General features: G+C 42.5%; 2 protein-coding genes across 2 annotated transcripts in view; one reads left to right on the top strand and one right to left on the bottom strand.

Annotated features, from left to right (window-relative positions):
• Positions 1–6,182, bottom strand: part of bcl11ab (BCL11 transcription factor A b) — a 33,586-nt gene extending 27,404 nt beyond the window's left edge. Inside the window, 2 exon segments of the mRNA XM_054603773.1 lie at positions 3,072–3,464; positions 5,938–6,182. Coding sequence (XP_054459748.1) covers positions 3,072–3,464; positions 5,938–5,992 — 448 coding nt within the window. The 5' untranslated portion in view covers positions 5,993–6,182.
• A 4,456-nt stretch (positions 6,183–10,638) lies between these two features.
• Positions 10,639–20,839, top strand: cep170ab (centrosomal protein 170Ab). The gene is given in 20 exon segments (XM_054603772.1): positions 10,639–10,743; positions 10,865–10,954; positions 11,842–11,920; positions 12,130–12,188; positions 12,663–12,822; positions 13,120–13,257; positions 13,379–13,831; positions 13,982–14,349; positions 14,461–14,589; positions 14,685–14,784; positions 14,787–14,816; positions 15,078–16,550; positions 17,071–17,314; positions 17,560–17,668; positions 17,758–17,919; positions 18,423–18,511; positions 18,880–18,973; positions 20,393–20,444; positions 20,584–20,763; positions 20,766–20,839. Coding segments are annotated over 20 exon segments (4,188 nt in total).
• The last annotated feature ends 879 nt before the right edge of the window (positions 20,840–21,718 follow it).

The following is a 21,718-nucleotide window of genomic DNA, read 5'->3' as shown; positions in this document are numbered from 1 at the left end:
CCCCCAGTTCTGCCTGACAGATACCCAGCGTGTACATGTGTGTACTCATGAGGGAGTGTGTGTGTGTGTGGGGGGGGCTGTGGTGGTTTGGAGAAAGGTGGCACCGTGCCAATAGGGAGCCTGCTAAATACCTTTGTCTCTACAACACACAGGGACAAACAGGACAGGCAAGCTGCTGCATGAAGACGCTCTACAACCACGGAGAGATGTTACAAGAAATACCACTCAGTTGTTTCGAATGTTTTCCTCCTCATAGAGGGAAAAAGGGGGAAAGGTGCCTGCCATTATTAACTCAGTATTGATTCAGAGTCCAGGTTACAATAGAGGCAGTGTGCTGGAAAGAGGCAGAAGTGTGAGATAGTGGTCGATTTGAGCGGCTACAATGGCCTCATTAACACACATGGCTACACTGGCGAGAATGCAAGAGGTGCTAATGCTGGGACGGATAAATACAGGCCACAGTAATGTAGCAATATGAGCACAAGAATGTGGAACCACACTCGTAAAATGTTGTGAAGAGAAACGATTTTGTGAAATTAATAATTATGGTATAGGACATTATGGTGCATCCTAAATCATAACAATGAAAAGCATCTTGCTCCAATTACTCAATGCAGGGAGACCAAACAATCATTTATTGCCCTGTTTATTCCGTGAAATAATGAATGTGAATGCAAATTAAAACAATGCATCCACGTCACCAGTGTGCCTGCTTAATAGTGTCTGTATCCTGCGACATAAATCCAGTTTTACACTGCGGTCACATAGTTTGTGTGAGAAACCGTCATCTGCTCTTTTTTCTGGGCCATCCATAATCTGGAGACAAGCGACGGTGTCCCTATGCATATCTTAAATTGTTTATCATGCAAATGATGGCACGCAGGCTGCTCTGCCCTCCTCTAACGGCCCAGAGCTCCAGACTGCAGACCCCAGCCCCAGCTGCAGCCATGAGACTCCCAGACGGCCTCAGCTGTCCCAATGACGGAGACCGAGAGGCACAGACCCCCCCCCACCCCCACCCCCTCCCCCTCCCAACTCCGAGTTCAACCATCCTGGGTGTCAGCACCTTTAGTCCAGCGGCTTCTTTTCCTAAACCTTGCCCAAACCCTTGCTGTTATACGCCACTGTCCATACAGAAATCCAAATCCATCTGCATCAGATGACATTTCAGGAGGAGGGTTGGGAAGTGAAAGGGTCATATTCATTTGAGTGTACGCAATGCAGATACAGTAAATATTTGAGGGGTGTAACTTGTAATACACCCCCCTGGAATAAACTGGACATGAAGCCAGTCTGGCAGAGACACAGTGTGTGGGGACGGTATGTATTGAGATGCCTCATCTCTGTGTCAGCGTCTAACTGAGCAGGGTGAGAGAACATGGCAGCTAGCATATGGGGCGCAGGGTGGCGCGCTGGCACTGCCAGTCTGTATCCATCAATCTTGGACACAGAATACAGAGGGGGGGGCTGGCTTTAATGCATATACAACTGATGTGTGGTCTATCCAGCACAGTTCTGTTTTACCCCCAAACTCTTTTGCAGGTTTCTCCTTTAATTCTTTATCTGTAATCTTGATCACAAATCGTTCTCTCTTGTTTTACAAAAGGAAATGTGACAACAGGGTTACAACACTATCAGTTGAGGTGTCATGACAGAGCACAACCAAATCAATCTATGCATCACGGCATCAAGAGAAGCCGGAGAGTTACACAATGCCAAGAGACATAAGGCCTATAAATAAAGCGTATGAACTCACAATGCTAGTGACCTTATGATATCATGTGAACTCCACTGCATGACGATCTAAATGAGCACAGAAAAGCATGTCCGAACAGCTGACAAGGCCAAGAGGCATGTTGGATGCGTGTGTGTGTGTGTGTGTGTGTGTGTGTGTGTGTGTGTGTGTGTGTGTGTGTGTGTGTGTGTGTGTGTGAGGATGTGTTTGTGCATGTCCGTGTGTGGTTGCTCATACACGGGGCAGATGTTTAACAAACTGCACACAGATGAACAGTGGTCATTCTGTTTGACAGTGGGCTGACTAGTTAACAACAGTTAACCATTGTCCCTTTACAATGCCGTCTGCAACTACTACAATACAGCGATGCACATTATTGAGCACTTCTCTCCGTGCATTTAGCCTGAATTGGCTTCACATTAAATCTGCCCAGGCAATCACACCAATCTGGCACATGATATCGGATCTGTTAAAGCAAATGGATAAACATTCAAATAGGCTGGTCAGAATCAAACCCCACTCTGTAAAACTAGTCATAAGGGACCCACGCTTGTTTGCACAGCGACTCGTGTTTTCACTACAGCCTCATTTAGCCCCGGTGGACAAACAACAAACCAACCAGCCGCCTTTAAGAAGTCCTTAATTACTCAAATCAAGAAAATACACTGACAATTAGTGGCTGTAGGGTTCCTCAAATAAACGCTTCTTCCTTGACAGTTCAGCATAATTACATTCTTGTCTATCTCTTTTTTTTTAATTTTAGCATCAGAGTGAGGCTTCGCAGGCGCATATTTGAGGGAAGGAGAGATATAGCGGCGTAATAAGCCGGGGAGGGATAGAGATACATCGCTCAACACCACATGAGAGGGAACGTGGGGACCACAGGATCTGAGCACATCTGTGATGCAGCAACAAACCGAAAGAAACCCATCTTTTCTCTCTCTCTCTCTCTCTCTCTCTCCGTCTTTCATAGTCTGTTTCTTTGTCTGTGTGTGTCTTTTTCACTATCTGCAAATGTTTCCAATTCCCACAATCATTTTCAGCTTCGGCTGGTCTTCGTGTGGGATCATGGCCCAGCTGAGGGAGATTCACTGCTCCTAAATGCAGCAGCAGATATTTCACACTCTGGTTATGCAGAATGGATGCACTCCCTACTAAAAGCAAAAATCTGAGAAAATCCCTACTGATGTAAAACTGAAATAAACTCTCTATGAACCTCGGGAAGTGTGACCTGCTCCACACCTTTTGACCTTAAAGACTCACTGCCCGCATCTGTTTTTTCTGCTCATTTGTTTGCTCTTGTTTGGCAGCCATTTTAAGCTCCCACTGTGTTTACCTGTGATATTCTCCTGCTTTGGGATTATTCCTTGCAAGGGTGCAGATAAACAATCCTCATCCCGCGGCGACACCTGAACGGCCACTTCCACTGGGCGACACGACCTCCGCGGGTGCTGATGGTGGGTCCGTGAGTGCGAGGAGGACGTGGAGAGGGGAGAGGCGAGGGGGGAGGACGGAGGCCTGTCCAGAGGTTTGTCCATACAGAAGCTCCCGTGGCACTGCTTCCGTTTGTGTTCAATGAACAGCAGGATGTCAGCCAGGGGGAAGCGGGAGTGGCACTGGCCGCAGGTCAGCAGGTCCTGGTCCCCTTTTAGGGGCTCACCCTGAACCACTGCCAGCCTGGGGGAGTCCTGAGAGTCGTCTTCTGGTAAAACACCTGAGAGCGGCTCAGCTGCACAAACAGATAAGAAAGGGGATTGTGAGTTCAGAGAGAGGTTGTGATTCTGTAGAGCTGGTAAACAAATGTGTCAGGAGAGGCAATGGAAAAGCACATCAGTGTGTCCTTCATTGTTACAATATATCAAGACGTCTACAGGAATAGGGTCAGGTTGTAAAATATGTATAAAAATATGTCTAGAAAGAAAGAAAGACAGAAAGAGCACACAGACTACTTCGATAAGGACTGACATGTTCAGCTCGCAGGCAGCAGCCAAACGATTAAGTTGCTTGACCCTCTTTATTGTGCTGCCAATCTCGCTTTTTTAATGAACCTAACACCTCTGAGAATCAAAAAATAGATTCTAATTTGAGTTCAAGATGATTGGACCCCATTTCGTTAAAAGTGCTGGGATCTCGTGAACCAAGGTTAGACATTGAGGGGTTGGATGTGGAGTAGGTCCCTGAAGTACTGGCAGAGAGAGAGAGAGAGAGAGAGAGAGAGAGAGAGAGAGAGAGAAGAGAAAGAGCATTTTAAAAGAAGTAATCTAGCCACACGGTAAACGACATTGGGCTCCCCGACTGGGATGTTGAGATAAGATGTGATGAATTCTTGCCGCCGGTTCAACCTTTAATTCCATGTCAGGTCGGACGAGAAGGCGGTGAGGGACTATGCAAGATAGGCCCTGTTACCTGTATGTTCAACTGCATTAAAGATGAGGGAATTCGCCCCTATTTTACTGGAGCTTATCTTAACCAGCTTATGCCACGGACATAGGCAGAGTGTGTGAGGCTGGGTTAGGTGGAAAGGTTTTCTTCAAACCAAATAATCTAATTTTGATGCCACGCGAGAGTGATGTGAATAACTTTGAAAACTAAAATATAATCCTTTTCTCAGACATCTCACTGCGGCAGAATTTAGAGTAGTTTAGGCGAGCGAGTCGGTCTGTTTCACAATCAGGAAAATCATAAGGCCTCTTCGTTTGCTGTTTTAGATGTGAATGGCTCCTTGTTATAACAGTGGATCAATCATTTTTTTCAGGGGATTTTTTTTTTCCATGTTCAAATGGAAAAAAAACAAACAAACAAATAAACACATCGAGCATGTGGCTTAATTCCCTCTGCTTGTATGAATACGTAATTAAATGTTCCTTTGCTACATGACGACAGCTCAACACTGGCCCCCAAAACAAGCGTGCTTTTGTAGTATTTTGTAGTCCAAATAAGAAATATAGATTTATAAAAAACATAATTATTATGACAGATAAAATGTAACTGAACTCAATAGATCTGGGTCAGAGCTGACAGTAGAAAGGATTTAGGCTTAATGAAACCTCGCAAGGGCAAAGAAAGTTATGTTTTACGTGTATCTTTTTGCAAATAGTTCCGCGCAAACATGCCTAGAACTGCTTGTCTCTTAAACACTTGTTTTGTCTTCATTCTCTTTGAATATTCTGAATATTTCAGTTTCTTTTTTTTTTTTTCCCCCTGAGCAGCACAAGGAGCATAGAATACACAATCACTTATTTGTGCTAAAAACGATCCTCTGCATGGGCTTGGTCAAGCAGCACGGAGATAAAGTGGATCAAGTTCAAGTTCATTAATGGCCAAACAGGACTACAATCACAGTGCGCCCCCCACTGGCAAACCTTCTGACAATTACCCCTCAGATGAAGGCATTCATGTTGCGAGGGGGCATAATTGGTTCCAACCGAAATGGGAACAGCGTGCTGAGACACATTTGCCACAAAAATAACTAAAAATGAAATGAAATGAAGGAGCTCTTCATCTCCACTTATAACTCAAATACATCTGGAGACGTCTCCGCATTCCCTGACGTTCCACCAGTGTTTTAATAAAACAGTTCCTGCTGAATGTCGAAAATCACATCATTCAATCTCAATCAAAACCTCTCCTCTGGTTCCATCTCCTGTAGCTGCACAAGGAGATTCAAGTGGATTTAAACAGCAAATGTCCCATAATGAAGCTTAATAACAGCATGATGTTACTGTGACACTGTAGTCCTTCCATAACGCACACGAGGTTTCTGTGGACAAGTGTCAAACATCTGTAAATGCATTGAAACAACACAACTAATGCATGCTGTGGTTGGAATAGCTTCACACGCTTCACCTGGAAACTTCTCAGCAGCAGTGGACCTTCATGTAGGCAGAGGTCCCCGGCCATAAAGCCCATGCATGCCCTTTAATGGCGAGAGAAAGCTTGTGGGCTGCGTTATACAACACGGTTAACCTAGTGGAAGCTCTCTGTCACGTTGTTTTTGCACAAACTTCCACCGGAGGATCTCATAATGAATTAGAAATAACCTGTAGTCTCGGGTTTGTTTGCCTTTTTTGTGTTTCTCTCGGGTCATTCCACTCCGGACAGCGGTGCATAGGTGTCCGTCTCTATGCACAAAGTTAAAGGAAGCTGGTGAAGACACACAAACAGCTCACATCAAGTCAGAAATGCGATTAATCTCCACTTACGCGAAAACTCCCGTTTGCTCAAGTGCTGGGGTTTGCCTTGCTTGCGACGAGACATGTTGGGGTTTAGCGGCGTCTTCTCGGCTGAGTTCACATCGGGAAACCCGTCCCTACAAGGTAGACTCCAGATGAAATGTCTTCATTGATGCGTCTCACATCCAAATAGGAAAAGAAAAAAGAAAAATCAGATCATAGAGAGGGAGATGCAGACCTCCTCATGACTTCTGTGCAGAGAGAGAGATGGGGTAACTGCGATGCCCCCCTGAGCTGCAAGTTCAAGTGCGGACGTGACGTCTCCTGCGAACTTGAACGTCAGGAGACGGACGGAGGCAGAGAGAACATGGGCAGGGCCAGTGGGAGGAGGACAAGCAGTAATAAAAACCAATGGACACTCATTATGGACTACCTATGGAGGAGGGGGGGGCAGAAGAGAGGCCCCCCCAAGACACCAATGGACAGAGGGGATCAGGGGGCTGGACTAAGAGAAGAAGAGGAGCAAATGTTATGAAGCAGTGGTGTGGAGGAATAAACCAGCTCTACTGCTCCATTCATAGTTATTAAGAGTTTATTTCCAGGCTGATCTGAATATTAAGTGATTATGTAAATGTGCAGTGACGTGACATTTTTTTACATAAAGGTGGGATACAGTGTGTTATTATAATTCTAACTTGTGAATTTTATAGCCATTTCAGTAAATAATGTATTTGTTTTTTGTTTTTTTTTGTTAAGTTATATTTAAGCTTTTTATAAGATTGATTGATTGATTGATTGATTGATTGATTGATTGTCTTTATTTCGAACATGCAAGCAATAAAAAACATGATTATTAATCAATTAATGATTATCAATTGATTATTAATAGATGAAATAAAAAATAAAAAATAAAAGAGACTACAAAAGAACACACAAAAGAAGTAAAAAAAACTTTCTACATGCTCGAAAGGAGACAAATGAGGAGGAGCTGTTAGAGATGCTCTATGACAACTTTCTGAACCCTCTGTGGGTGAATGATATTGGCTATAAAGTGGATCTCCTTGCATTGGTTTTTATCCACATTTCAAATGTTAACACTCGTAGAGTGAGATAAAGTAATATAAAATGATCCAATTATGGGATCATTATATTACTAATAAATAAAAATGAGGAAAAACCGGCTACTAGAAATAGATTTGAGCCTAAAATTAGAATCCAATGTCGTTTAAAGGTGTTAAATTAGATATATATCCATGAACAATGCACCTGAGTCTTCAGTGAAAATGAAATTGTTTTTCTCAGCTTATCTTAATGTTTTCATCTGACAGGTTGTCTATGTGATAGATAAGCAGACACATCTTTTAACAGAGAAGGAGCCAACAAGCTTTTATTATTGATTACAATAATAAAAGCTTAAGATGAACGCTCAAAGCCACATGGAGGCATCAGAAAACACATTGCTGAAAGTTACTGCACTGTAATATTCTGTTACAGTGTTCAGGTATTATATATGTAATATATACATCCTATTCAAATGATTTATCATTTTTTTTATAGTTTTATTGTGATGTTTGTACCCTTTACTGTACAGGAGCACAAGCAGTAAAAATCAAATGCAAGCAGGCAAAGAATGTGACATTTGAAACTTGGAGCCAAAGGAGTAAACTAATTGTGACAAAATCATTTGAACATTTTTTTTATACAAAGCTTTAATTATCTGTTTTGATTGTCTTTTTTTGGCTGAAGCTTCAAAGCAAAAATGTTTGTCTTCCATAAAAGCACCATAAATAATCGATCTGGACCAACAAGCCATCTTCCACATCACAGCTCAATGCTTTGGTGCCATCTAGTGCTTTTTATTAGAGATCGACTCCAATACAAATCATTCCGCCAATAAGCAGTCAATTATGATTAAATACAGAGCATTGAGTTGGGATAAATATATATATATGTTCTTTTAATTCTTTCAATTTTATTCTGAAAAACGAATACCATACTATATTGTAAATACTGCCACCTAAGTCATTTTTAAAGGGTTGGGAACCGTAGATAACCTGCTTGTCATGCTTACTAGCTTTTTATATACACAGTTTAGAATATAATAATACTAATGTACAGTACCAGTCAAAAGTTTGGACACAACTTCTCATTCAATGGTTTTTCTTTTTTTTTTTTTTTATCTACATTGTAGATTAATATTGAAGACATCCAAACTATGAAGGAACACATATGGAATTATGTGGTAAACAAACAAATGCTCAACAAACCAGAATATGTTTTATATTTTAGATTCTTCACAGTAGTTGAATGAGAAGGTGTGTCCAGACTTTTGACTGGTACTGTATGTATATATATATTATATATATATTTATATATATATATATATTTATTTATATATTTATTTATATATATATATATATATATATATTTTTTATTTTTTTATTTATATATACTTTGAAGAATCTAAATTATAAAACATATTCTGGTTTGTTGAGCATTTGTTTGTTTACCACATCATTCCATATGTGTTCCTTCATAGTTTGGATGTCTTCAATATTAATCTACAATGTTTTAGAAAGAAAAAACATTGAATGAGAAGGTGTGTCCAAACTTTTGACTGGTACTGTATGTATATATATTTATTATATATATATATTATATATATATATTTATATATATATATATTATTTTTTATTTATATATAAATATATAAATATATATTTTTTTTATTTTTTATATATATATATATACAGTACCAGTCAAAAGTTTGGACACACCTTCTCATTCAATGTTTTTTCTTTAATTTAATTTTTATTCAACAAACCAGAATATATTGTAGATATAATATTGTATATATATATATTACCAGTCAAAAGTCTGGACACATCTCATTCAATGTTTTTTCTTTCTACATTGTAGATTAATTGAAGACACATATGGAATTATGTGGTAAACAAACAAATGCTCAACAAACCAGAATATGTTTTATAATTTACATTCTTCAAAGTAGTTGAATGAGTCCAAACTTTTGACTGCTGCTGTATGATACAATATTTATGATAATAACAACAACATAAGGCTTTCCCTTAAATATAAAGCCCTATTACTACTCTAATATGGGTCACTCAGTATTACATAACCTCATGTTCTCTCCATGTATGAGCACACAGCGCCACCGTGAGGCCAAGACACAGAGATGCTGCAGGAGCTGGGCTGGGCATCGAGCTTTGCAGGAGCAGCAGTGCTGTTGTTCATGATCCTCACATTGAACGCTGGTTGTCTGCAGAGCACCTGGTGAGTTATGATCTATCTTCATCTCTTATGTTTATGCATCAGGGCCCATCCTGTTGTCTCTCGCTGCTTTATCAGCACCGAGGATGGAGGCGATGGGGAAATGAGCATTGCTGTGTTTGTGCGACAAAAAAACAAAAAAAAAAAACCCATACGTCGTCCATAACGGGAGAGAGCCTTGGCTGCACAAAAGCAAAACGCCTCCATAACCTGATGTACAACAGTTATCCCAAATCTGTCTAAATTAGCCTCTATTGGGACATCCTGAACGTTAAGGATGAATACGTTTCAGATGGCATTCATGGGCACAATGTATCCATACGTTTATGCATGCCATAATATGCGTGGTCCTCTTAGAGCATTAGGTTCATTTAAGGAGATATTGTTCTCCAAATGAGACACGGCCTACATGAACCAGTGATTAGACTCTGTCATTGGCCGACTTTAACCCATCCACTGCCTCCCTCTTGCAAGAGCACTTGACGTGTTGTCACTTAAAGAGGAGATTCATGTCTATAGAGAGTGGATGCTGTGTGTGGTCAAGCGGCCTGAAAGGGAAATATGGGCCACTAGAAGCCATGCCACTGAAAGGGTTAACTGTCCAGAGAGAGAGAGGATGGGGGGGCTGTCAGGTTCCATTGAGATCGAGGTTGATGAGCCCCAGATATGACAAAGTGTGCTTAATTACATCTCACTAATTCATCCATGGCTTCCTCGGAGCGTGAGTCAGCAAGGCCTGTGTGCTGATGATGCTCCTGCACACAGAGGGAGGACCGGCTGTTTGTCTCAGTGAAAAGAGCTGTTGTGCTGGTTCTTGTGCAATGGGAAGTCTGACAGCTGAATGTGGATCATATGAGAGCATCATGGGGAGCTGAGATGTGAGCTTTTGAAGAAAAAACATGATCTTATCTGTCGATTTCACTCGCTTCCTGCCTCCTTACGGCCTGTAAATGATCTCTGACGTTCTGTACAGCATCCAGATAAATTAGCTGCCTTTCTCACAATTTAACCCAAGTCGTGCTCACTTCTTCCTTCCCTTTGTACAATATCTATCTCCTCCAATTTGTTTTGTTTGTGTCTCTGGTGAGAATTTTAATATGAGCGTTCATAAGGATGCCTAGAATCTGTAAACTGTTTGTCGCTTTTTACACTCACTGTTCTTCTCTCATGTTGTTTGCTGCACTACGGCGAAAGATAGGCATGCCAGTGTCCTCGGGTGATACCTGAAATAGCTACTGTGCATATGACACAAACACACACACAGATGTTTTTTTGCTGTAATTTATAAAGCAGCTCATTCATGCCTGTTCACACTGTAATTTATCTTTTTATTGATCAAAGCATGACTCATGAATACACTCATGGATGGATAGCTAGATACAACTGTTCTTGTTTTCAGGAGGATGCATTAGGGGTCAAAGGTGAGCTAGTGAGGCAGAGATGAGTCTGACTTCCTGGTTCCTGGTGAGCGGCGGGGGGACGCGCCATCGTCTCCCCAGGGAGATGATCTTTGTGGGGAGGGACGACTGTGAGCTGATGCTGCAGGTACAACACTCCTGCAGACACAAACCTCTGAGCTGTCACTTCTTTATCTTGGCTGGATTATTATCTGAAGCGCTGAGATTAGCGTGGATTACAGTGATTGACTGGATTCTGTGTGATTCAGTCCCGCAGTGTGGACAAACAGCATGCTGTCATCAACTATGAGCCAAATACAGATGAACATAAAGTGAAGGACCTGGGCAGCTTGAATGGGGTGAGTGTTTCTGTGTCTTAACCACTTTATGTGTCTGTTAAGTAGAGAAACAATCTCTGATCTCAGATCTGATCTCAGATCTCTGACAGATTGTACTATAACAAGAGTCTCCATGCATCTATAAATATGACATCATTGTGTATATTCTACACTGACACTAGCAGGCTGTTTTCACATTCATCTGCTGCATGACATCGGGGCTTCTAAATTAGGTTGGAGCCAATCATGGTTCAATATGCAGCTTCCATTAGTGTGATGTTGAAACTCAAAGCCTCCAGTGCACATCCACTGAGAATGTATGTCAATGACGTAGGTGACGTGTTCCAAACAAAACATGTCTGGGGGGGATCTTAAATTGATTTGCTGAACTTCATGATTCAGCATCTCTTAACTATAGAAGATGTTGCTTGTGTGGTTTTTAACAAGCACTGAGCTATCCTCCATCTGTTATAAACATATTTGTTTTTTATTTATTTGGCTGTCATGCATCTGGCAAGTGTAGAGTATTTATGATAATTTGCAATACTACATCCAATTTCAGTTGCAATCAATTATGTTTCGATGAGTATAAACTTTTTTCTATGATACACTTTTCTATTTTGCAAAAAAGGACAAATAAGCTTAATTTTACCATGTGGAATACTGTCATAACACAACCAGACAAGACTACCAAAATGCCAAAATACAGTGTAAAAAACAATAAAGCTACAAAAATAAGTGGACAAGGATTCTGACCAAGGATCCAGCCCAAAGTTTTGGTAATTGGTTATTTTCAGTACTAGGTGTTATAGGCATTATTCAGCCATTACATGAACACTGATGAGATTGAGTGGCCAGTCCGGATCTTAACCCTGTTGTTCTTACTCATTATCTGTTTTTGTTTGCAGACATTTGTAAATGATGTCAGAATACAGGAGCAAATCTACGTCACATTGCAAATTGACGACAAATTGAGGTTTGGATATGATATCCTTTGAATATTATCCTGTGTGTCTGTCAAACCCAGTGGCATGCAGCACAAGGTCAGTGTACATGGACAACACTGTAACTTTATCTGTTCCTAAATTACTGTGAATGATCATTGCACTCTGCGTGCTGCATAATAGATAAGGCTATCAATGCGTGTTTGTCACCCTTGCAAAGAACTCACCGTCTTCTACCTTAACCTGCCTCACATACCAACCTGTTCACTGTGGTTCGAGGGGAGATGCATATTCCAGAGGAGGCCCTCAAGGTCAGACGGCACATTCTGCATGTTCATGTGTTAGAGGTCAGAGTTAACATGTAATCTTAAAATAGTACAGCTAGAAGGCTCTTGTATTTTGTCTTCAGTGGGTAAAAAAAAAAACCCTGATAGAGATAGATTTTAGTCAAAAAGATAGAAGAGATCTGATTACTGTGCAAAATACTACTTTACAAGATTGATGGATCTGCTGTTTTATCACAGCAAACTGCCTAGGAAGTTGTAGAAAGGATAGGATTTCATCTTTATGAAGAAGATGAAAGTCCTACAGTAATATTCAGAATACCTCAATTTGTAGCAAATGGGAGCAAATGGTCTGGAGCTATGGGCTATAAATGTTTGAGACATGATTTTCTTCTAAAATGTCCAATAAACAAAAATCTGGCTGCCCTTCTATAGATTAAGAAGCTTTTTCATGTTTTGCCTCCATCTCTCTAAACTCTCCTTGCCCCTCCACTACGTCAGCATGAGAAGTTCAGCAGCCAGCTGCAGCTGAACCAGAAGAAACCTCCAGGGGGAGAATCGTGTAAATCCGAGGCTAAACTCTCTGAGGCAGCAGCACCATCGTGTGACGGGGCCTCCGCCAAGCCCCCCGAGGCCAGCATGGTGGAGGATAAGACGACAGGTAAGAAGGTCGGAGGATGCACAGGACACAGGTTGCATAACTACTTACTTATGGTGTGTTACTCAGACAGCAAAAGATTTTTAGAGCTCAATTAGTTTTTGGGAAAATTGCGATTGATGTTTCACAAATTTCTGACCCTAAAATTATATAAATAGATGGAAAAACACAAAAAATTGTGTTTTTAAATCATAAGTAATTGTTTATATTGTCCTTATAAATGCTTAAAGCTGTTTTAGTGTTGGTGAATGCAGCTGTACCGTTCCCATGCAAGACTAAGTGACTGGTTGTTTTCGACAGGAGACGGAGCAGTGTTGCACAAAATCACGCCCCTCTATGGTCAGCCTGCCTGGTGGGGAGATACAGACTCTGGAAAAAAGCAACCAGGGAGGCCAGAGGAGAAGAGCTCAGATCGGAAGCGAGAGAAAGCTGATACAGGTATTTACAATACTGCAAAAAACAACTTTAAATATGTCCCGTCCTGATGACAATTTTGCTAATTCCCTTATAATTAGTACACTATGTGGTGCTAAATATATGCTTGCTTTAATTCTGACAGACATCAAGAAAAGTGCAGAAGTCCCAAAGTCTGCCCCGCAAACAGCTTCCAATCATGAGCCTAGCTACTTTGAGATCCCAACCAAGGACACTCCCTCAGCAGGTAAAGTGAGCGGTGAAGCCCCCTCACGAGAACCAGAGGCTGGTGCCTCTTCTGCTGCAGAGTCCATCCATGGCCACGCCTCCTACGTCATTGAGTTTGACCCTGGGGCCTCAGGTAAAGTGACCGTCAAAGACAGAGTGGCGAAAGTGGGACCGGAGACCAGGCCACGTCCTAAAAGGGCCATTGGGGAGGAGCTGAGTCCACTTCAGACAGCCATGGTAGCTGCCGAGGTTAAAGTGGCCGACTGGCTGGCCCAGAACGAGCTGCCGTTGGCTCTGAAAGACACGGTGGCAGAGGATGACGGGGAGAGTGTGAAGAGTGATGTGCCTGTACAACTGAAGAGTCTTAAAGGTGTGATATGTGTGTATTTCCTGCTTGTTATTGTCAGTTAAATTATATAATATTTTATTATATTAGCCAAAGCCTCACTTTAACCCTCCTTGTCACTTTCTTTAGACTACATTCTGACCACTTACCTTCTTCTCTACCTCTCCTTGGTAGGCAGTAAACATGAGGACGGTACTCAGAGTGACTCAGAGAACGCACTTGGAGAGCAGCGCAGGGCTGCAGCGATGGAACGCTCCTGGGGGCTGTGGGGCGGCGCAGGGATGAAGATCAGGGAGGGTCGTGCTAACGTACCAGAGGGGCTCTTCGCAGAGGAGGACAGCCCCGCTCGCCGTCGCAAAACTTCGACTTCCAAAGCGGCAAGTGGGTTTGTGGAGAGGCGACGTGGAGAGGCACCACATCAGCAGAGTGGCCGTGATGAGTGCTATCAACATGGGGATGATTATAGTGACAGAGGGACCTATACCATCGAGGTGGAGAATGGAGATCATGAGGAGGAAGAGGCTAGGAAAATGATTGACAAGGTGGGGAAAAATAAACTTTTAATTAGTGGGCTACTGATTTTATCATAAAATGATCATTTTCATACATGTATGCGTATGCTTGTTCCCTTTTTGCATGTTTGTACGTTGCAGGTGTTTGGTGTGGATCAGCAGGAGGCTGTGTGTGTGTCCAGGTTGGGGGTTGCTGACCAAAGAGAGAGGCTGACCACCCAGAGGTCTGGTACAGGAGACAGAGGAAAGCCTGGACGCATGGAGACGGAGGTGAAAAACCTGAAAGCTTCTAAATTCAAGCTTGACAGGTGTTGAAGCACTATATTTGACTTGTTACTTGTATCTTTCATGCTGGTTTTGTGCAGGTACTATCTGAGGAACTGATGGTGGGTGGTCCTCGCTGGGTCTCACAGTGGGCTACTCTGGCTGCCAGTCACATTAGGACTGACCCTGAGGGATCAGGAGGGAGAGTCACATCATGGTCTCAGAAGACAGAGGTACTTGTGTAAAAATCTGAACATAAAGACACAAACATTTTGTTTGGTCAGCTCATGTGAAGCTGAAGTTACATAGTGTAGCTTCCACACATTTTTCAGCATTATAAAAGCCACAGACTGCCTTACGATTCATTAAAGTATGAAGAACACAATGATGTCTCATGGTTCATCTGATAGAAAGAGAATCGCTGAATCGAAACCACAAAACCAGCGTATCAACTATATCCACTTTACTAACAATAGTTTTTTCTCTCCCTTCAGCTGAAATAAGTGAGTCCAGCCACTCGGCCTCCTTTGCCTCGTCTGGATACACAGAGCGTAAGAGGAGAACCCTGCCACAACTCCCTGGTGAGGAGCTTGCCCTAGGAAGGAGGACCCCAGGTGCAGGCCTGCTTACAGATATGGGGGAGAAACAGGACACAGAGCTGCAGGAGAAGGAGAGCCAGGAGGAGAAAATGGCCAGGGGAAAGAATCGACCCAGTCATGGCACTGGAGGTGTGGGCAGTCACGGTGGAAGCCCCAGTCGCTCCTCACCAGCCAAGTCGCAGGACAGTGCTGGCGGGAGATCAGGCCAGTCAGGTGTGTTGGCCAAGCTCCCCCCTCGTCCAATGACCAGCGGGGAGAAAAGAATGGAGGAGGTGCAGAGGAGGAAAAAGGAAGAGGAGAAGGCAAGGGAAAGCAGTGGGAAACCATTGTTTAGGCAGGAGAGTTTTACTGTGGAGAAACCAAGCTCCAACGTACCCATTGAGCTCATCCCTCATATCGATGGGCTCACGGGCTGCAGAAGTCAGAGTAAGGAGACCGGCATTGACAGTGCCACAATGCAGAAAGACTCAGAAGCTGTGACAGCCTTTTTAGAAACGACTGTGTCAGACCAGGGTGATCCACCGAGTCAGTCCATTGAAGGCTCCATGTCGCCAGAGTCAGACGTGGACACAACCAGCACGGTAAGCCAGGCTGAAGGAGCAAGAAAAGTCATCCAGAAACGACGGACTCTTGCAGGACAGCAGAAGGAGAGAACGATCGTGTGCTCATCGGGCAAAGGCCCCGCCGGGAGCCGAGAGACCCAGGACAGGAGGGTCAAGACCAGGGCGTCTGGTCCTCCACAGCCAAGTCGCCCCTGGACTTCTCTTGACCTCACCGATGATGACGTCAACTCCAACTCACTCCTATCTGACTCCCAGCCCACCTCTAAACAGTCTAGAAGCTCACACACCAGAGCCCAGACTGGGACCACAACACTGGGGGCTAGCACCAAGTCTAGTCGGGCTAAAGTCACCCAGGCCCAAACCTCTACTGCAGCCAGTAGAACCACGAATGTTCCCAAGCCCAGGCCCACCAGGGCGTCGCTGCTGAGGCGAGCCAGGCTGGGGGACTCCTCAGACACTGAACCAGCTGAGTTCGACCGGATGTCCGTAGCGTCGGAGGCCTCCACCGCTAGTTCCACATCCAGGACAGGCATGGCGAGAAGGGGGATGTCCAGGATAGAGGCTCTGGCGCAGCCGAGGAAGCCGAGAGTGGGCTCCCCATCAGCCCAGAGTGACTCAGAGGCCACCGTGACAAGGAGTAGAGGCCTGGGGGCCCGGAGCGCCGCAGGTGATTATGCCATTAGACAAGGACTGAGGGGCTCCAATGTGACCTCAGTGTCTGGGCCCAGAGCCAGGGCTAACAGCGCCTCCAAGCTGTCCGACAAGAATAAAGGCACTTCTTCCTATGGACATGTCCCACCTGCATGTAAGTAGTTACACAGGAGACCATTTATTTTCATCTCCGCTGGAAATAGTATTATCTTTCACTAATTCAGATCTTTCCATTGCCTCAATGTATTTCATTTATCTGAAATGACTATCCTGTAAAATAAATAATTCCTTAAAGCTACACTAATTCATATTTTTGTATAAACAGTGAGCCAAAGTTTTTAGCATCTTAAGCTTTCTGCTTTTTGACAGCAGAAATACAAAGTCAGTGACTAGATGGTGAACATTTTTCAGCATTTAGAAGTTAAAGAGTTAGATATTTATCTCAGTAGTTAGTGGAGACCAGACAAAGCTAAAAGGAGAGTGAAATTTGGACCTAAATTTGTCAGGTTGCCAAAAAGGTGGCTTCAAACGAATGCTTATATTGCTCTGTGTCTGCAAGATGTATAAATAGGCAATTATTTTCTTACCCTTTTGCTATATCAGCCTTGAATGTTTTGTTTACAGCACATTTCAAGCACCATCTAACCTTAACTTCCATTCTTTCCTAACATTAGCTGGCACTCGGTGGCGCCGTGTGCCTGTGGAGTACGCCTCCACCTCGGAGGACGAGTATGGCTCAAACCGCCACCTATCCAAGCAGAGCCAGGCACGTCCGTTTCCCTCCACTCGGGTAGCCCAGCTAGGAGGTTCAGCCCCAGCAACTCCCAGTCCTGCAGGCCTATCGGCCCTGAGGCAGAACTCCAGGGAACAGGACGAGTATATGAGAGACTGGACAGCACACAGCGAGGAAATAGCCAGGTAAGTGGGTGAGAGGTTCTCCAGGGCAGTTTGAGAACAGTGATGTATTCAAACACCCTCCTGTATAAAGGTATATAACTGTTATTATTTGCCATTATTTGCTTTTCTTTTGGGTTGTGCAGTATCATTTATGGTTATGATTTTGTGTATAAAGCATGAAAATAAGTATCACCAAATACAAAAATCTGAAAGATCTATTTAACATATATCAGATGGTGATTTCATATTTGTGTTTGTTACATCAGGATTAGCCAAGACCTGGCCAAAGACCTAGCCATGCTTGCCAGAGAAATTCATGATGTGGCCGGAGAGATCGACTCAGTCAGCCCTGCAGCCACTGACCCTGGAGTTCCGGTAGTCAACAACTTACTAAATTAATATTTCTATCTGCTAGATTGGACTACAAAGTATCAAGATTTTAAGATTTATTTTCTGCTACTCAGATGGAGGAGCGTGTATTTGATGACAGCTTGGAGCCGAGCGTTCCCTCCGCAGAGCCCAGCAGCAATGTGGGAACTAACGGGCGGTCTGTGGAGCTCCGACCCCGGGGCTCCGGTGGACAGAGCTCCCGCTCAATCCGCAGACAGACATGGAACAGAGATGATGTGAGTCCCTGTTTTTATATCAAACAATACTCAAAATATAGAGGCAGTCTGTATAGCAGATGGCTATTCCAGAGTTTGAATCTTGCATGTGATTCACATTTAAGACTTTATTTAAGATATGAGTGAGTAGATACACACTGTGTTAGTGTAAGTGCACCTGTACAATTAAAGAAGTCTAAACTGTAGGTTATACACACTTTATTTCCAACCTCCACAGCAGTTTACTTTTTGGAGCATTTGTTGAACATTTGAGTAGCAGATCAACACATCAGCCTGTACAACATTGAGCCACTAGAGAGAGCTCTCTTCATGACAACTTCAGTCACCCGTAAACAGACAAACTGCTTCTGATTGGACACTGAGCTGATGGGACACACTATGAATGTAAATGCATAAATAGTTATAGCTATAATAAGGCCTAATTATGCAATGACACATAGTTTCTCATCTGCATTCATTGTATCCCAGTGTTAAATAAAAAGTGGCGTGTATTCTCTCATCAGGCGGTGCTAGACAGTTTACTACTAGCATCTGTTACTCAGCTCTCAACGAGGATACGTCAGTCTGTCGATAAAACAAGTTGCAAAATCAGGTGAGCATCTTGTTACATCCTATGGTTACATCACTAAACTGGAATGTGCTGCTGTTGTAATCTGGTGTAAATGTAAGGCATGTTAAACTGAGAAATGGACAAACGCAGGATAGAATTGTTGTTGTTTAGACTCCTTTCTGTTTGATGTCGGAAATAGGCCAAGCAACATGATTTGCGTTGCACATCACAAAGGTTCACTCTGACAACCAGCTACATGTCCAACTAATTATCACACGCGGGATGACACCTCAAAGGCTTTTTTGATTCCCACAATCTACAGAAGGAGATCACTTCAACAGTCAACTAATACTTCTAACAAGAAGTAATAAAAATATGCATGTATTTTACTTTCATCTATTTTTGTACAGGATCCTCTTCAAGGATAAAGAACGAAGATGGGAAGATATTGAGAACAAACTGCAGGCTGAGCGTGACTCCTTACTCCTCAAGAGCTCCAATCAGGTGATGAGCACACCCACTTCTCACAGTCAGTTTGATCTGCAGAAGGGCCATGAAATAGACAAGACAGTATATGTGTTAGGCAGCTAGCAGCATACACCTTTATCCAGACTGAAATATCTCTATCGGATGGATTGCCATAAAATGTTACGATATTTATGACATTTATGCTCCCTTCAGAGTTGAACTGTAATTACTTTGGTGATCGCACGACCTTTCCTCTAGCGCCAGGGAGTCCAAATTTCACTTAATATTTGGGAACTTACAAAGTAATTACTGCCTCAGCTGTAAAATATTTTGTGTTTATTAGCTAATTAGAAAATAATAAAACACCCTATGGTAAACATGGTCAAAATTATACTGTATGTTATATATTTTGAATACAGTATTATTATACTGTACTAGCATGTTAGCATATAGCTCAAACACAAGGCTATGCTTAAATGCAGCCTCACAGAGCTGCGAGCATGGCTGTAAACTATTTCAGTATTGTTTCAGAATGTGTGGGGCTCAAAACAGTTCATTTTAATGATCATGTGGTATATACGGCTGGTAATATAGTGAGATTTATAACTACTACCTTATATATTTAACTGTAATGTGCTGAAGGATGGTACATAATATTGACTGCTAACTTTTAAAACAAAATCTGTACAACCGTAACCTTTTCAACTGTATAGAAGAGCATTGTGCATGTTAATTAAGAGGCATTTTGATACAGTTATCAGACAGATGAATTTCAGGGAAGTCTAATCAGCATAGTGTTTGCTTTTTGGCATTAGTTTGGCATAAATGAATACAAACAGACAGAGACTGAAAGGCAATGTTATATGGCTTCTGTAATGTATTACTTTGCCTAAGAATTTGTTTATGTCAGTAATGCATTAGCTTTTCAAAGAGGAGATGAATGCCTTGCAGTTTTAAATCTATCCTTCCCTCTTTCTCTGTAATCGTACAAACCACACAATATCTGATTACTTCATAGTGATTGCTGATGGTTTGATTTGATTCCACAGACAGCTGTAAATCAAAGACACTTCAGACATGCTCATTCCATTTAGTTTCATTGCTAATTCCCTTTTTGGAGAGCAGAGCACACCAAATATGGTTGTTTTGATGGAGAAAAAAGACCTACGAGCTGTTGCAGGTGCAAAAAGTTAAGAGTCCACAAAACTTCTGCCTCCCTCGGGGTCGGAGTCATAAATCCTGCCTTTAACCCAGCCTGGCCTCATGTGAACCCTGAAGAGATAAGTCTGTCCACCACACAGCCATAGGGCTCGTAAACCATTACTGAGCATACAAGGCACCGCTCCAAACTTATTCCTGCAACCAAGAGATGAATGGGGTTGATTTATTTGATGTATGAACTTTCCCTTACTTATTCAGACCAATTAAAATGTTTAATTTATGTTCTCTTTACAGGAGATTTCCACCATTCTTCAAGACCTGAGGAGAGTGGAGCGACAACTGCTCGGTATGGATGTAATGCTTATCTTTAGTTTTTAGTGGACTATTACACATCAAATTACAAGTGTGTGTATTGTGTACTGTCTGGAGCTGTGTAAAATTCAAGAGTACTAATTTCAAATGTTTGTTCTGCGCCAATCTGACAGTAATCGACATGATGGTGGACCCAGATGGCACCCTGGATGCCCTGTCCAATCTGGGCCTGACCAGTCCTCTGACTGAGCAGAAGACCGGCCCTGGGACTCAGCAGGGGGCGTCGGTGTTGCACCCTGGAGCTGAAGCTTCCTCCAGCACAGTCTCCAGGCCTGAAGGACGGGCCACTGAGTCCTCGGACCTTTAGACCATGCAGAGGTGGTAGAGCGAGACCCCGGGCCCCGACAGAGCCCTAGATCCTACAATTGATACTCCAAGGACATAATTCAGTATGCATCTTTTATGTTGGACATATCCTGAAGGTGTGCGGTGAGAACATTTTGAAGTAATTGGTTTCAGTCGAAGGAGGAGAGACGAAGGAGAATGATGCCTATTTGGTGGAAGAGCCTGACTGCCTAACTGTCCATCAAATTGACTCGTGATAGGACGTTGTTAAAGTTCAACACTACCAAATAGAAGCCTTTGTCAGATATACAATATGAAAACATAACCGCATTATGACAGCTATGACATAATATACTGTGTTTTTGTGTTGCAGCTCATTCTTATTATCTGTTATCTTTAAAACATTTGAAAGAAACAGATGTGAAAGATTAAGATATTTAATGTTAAAGATTAACTTTCCAAATTCCTGCACAGACACATTTTTGTTTTTAATATAAGCCTTGAAATATATCTGTTCCATTCTAACTTAAGGCCAATGCAGAAATCTAAACTAGAAAGGTGCAAAGATGTCATATAATGATTCAGCGGAGGTGTATGTCAAGTGTTCTTCTATCCTGCCATATAATTATTTATATAAATTAATATATTGTTGGCCTGTTGCAATTGCAATCCCCAAACCTGCCTCAGTAATGATTTTCCACCAGAAAAGGCCATGTTGCTGGGAAAAGAACTGGGTATGTACAGTATGTACCAGTGTAAATGTTTATTATAGTTACGTTAAAAACGTCCATCCATGCCTTTTTTCCTGTGACGATGTCATTTGAAACCAGTGTATCAAAGATAGACCGTGTGTGTTCATAGACTATAACTATAAAATCAAATGTAGCCCCCAGAAAGATTTTCCTCTTCCAAATGTATTTTGTCACAAGTGCCCTGGATCAAACAATCATTACAGTTGGAGAT

Source organism: Anoplopoma fimbria, chromosome 9 (genome assembly GCF_027596085.1).
Source record: "Anoplopoma fimbria isolate UVic2021 breed Golden Eagle Sablefish chromosome 9, Afim_UVic_2022, whole genome shotgun sequence".
Classification (NCBI taxonomy): Eukaryota; Metazoa; Chordata; class Actinopteri; order Perciformes; family Anoplopomatidae; genus Anoplopoma; species Anoplopoma fimbria.
The sequence above is the reverse complement of the archived record's forward strand: the minus strand, read 5'-3'. Positions and strand labels throughout refer to the sequence as shown.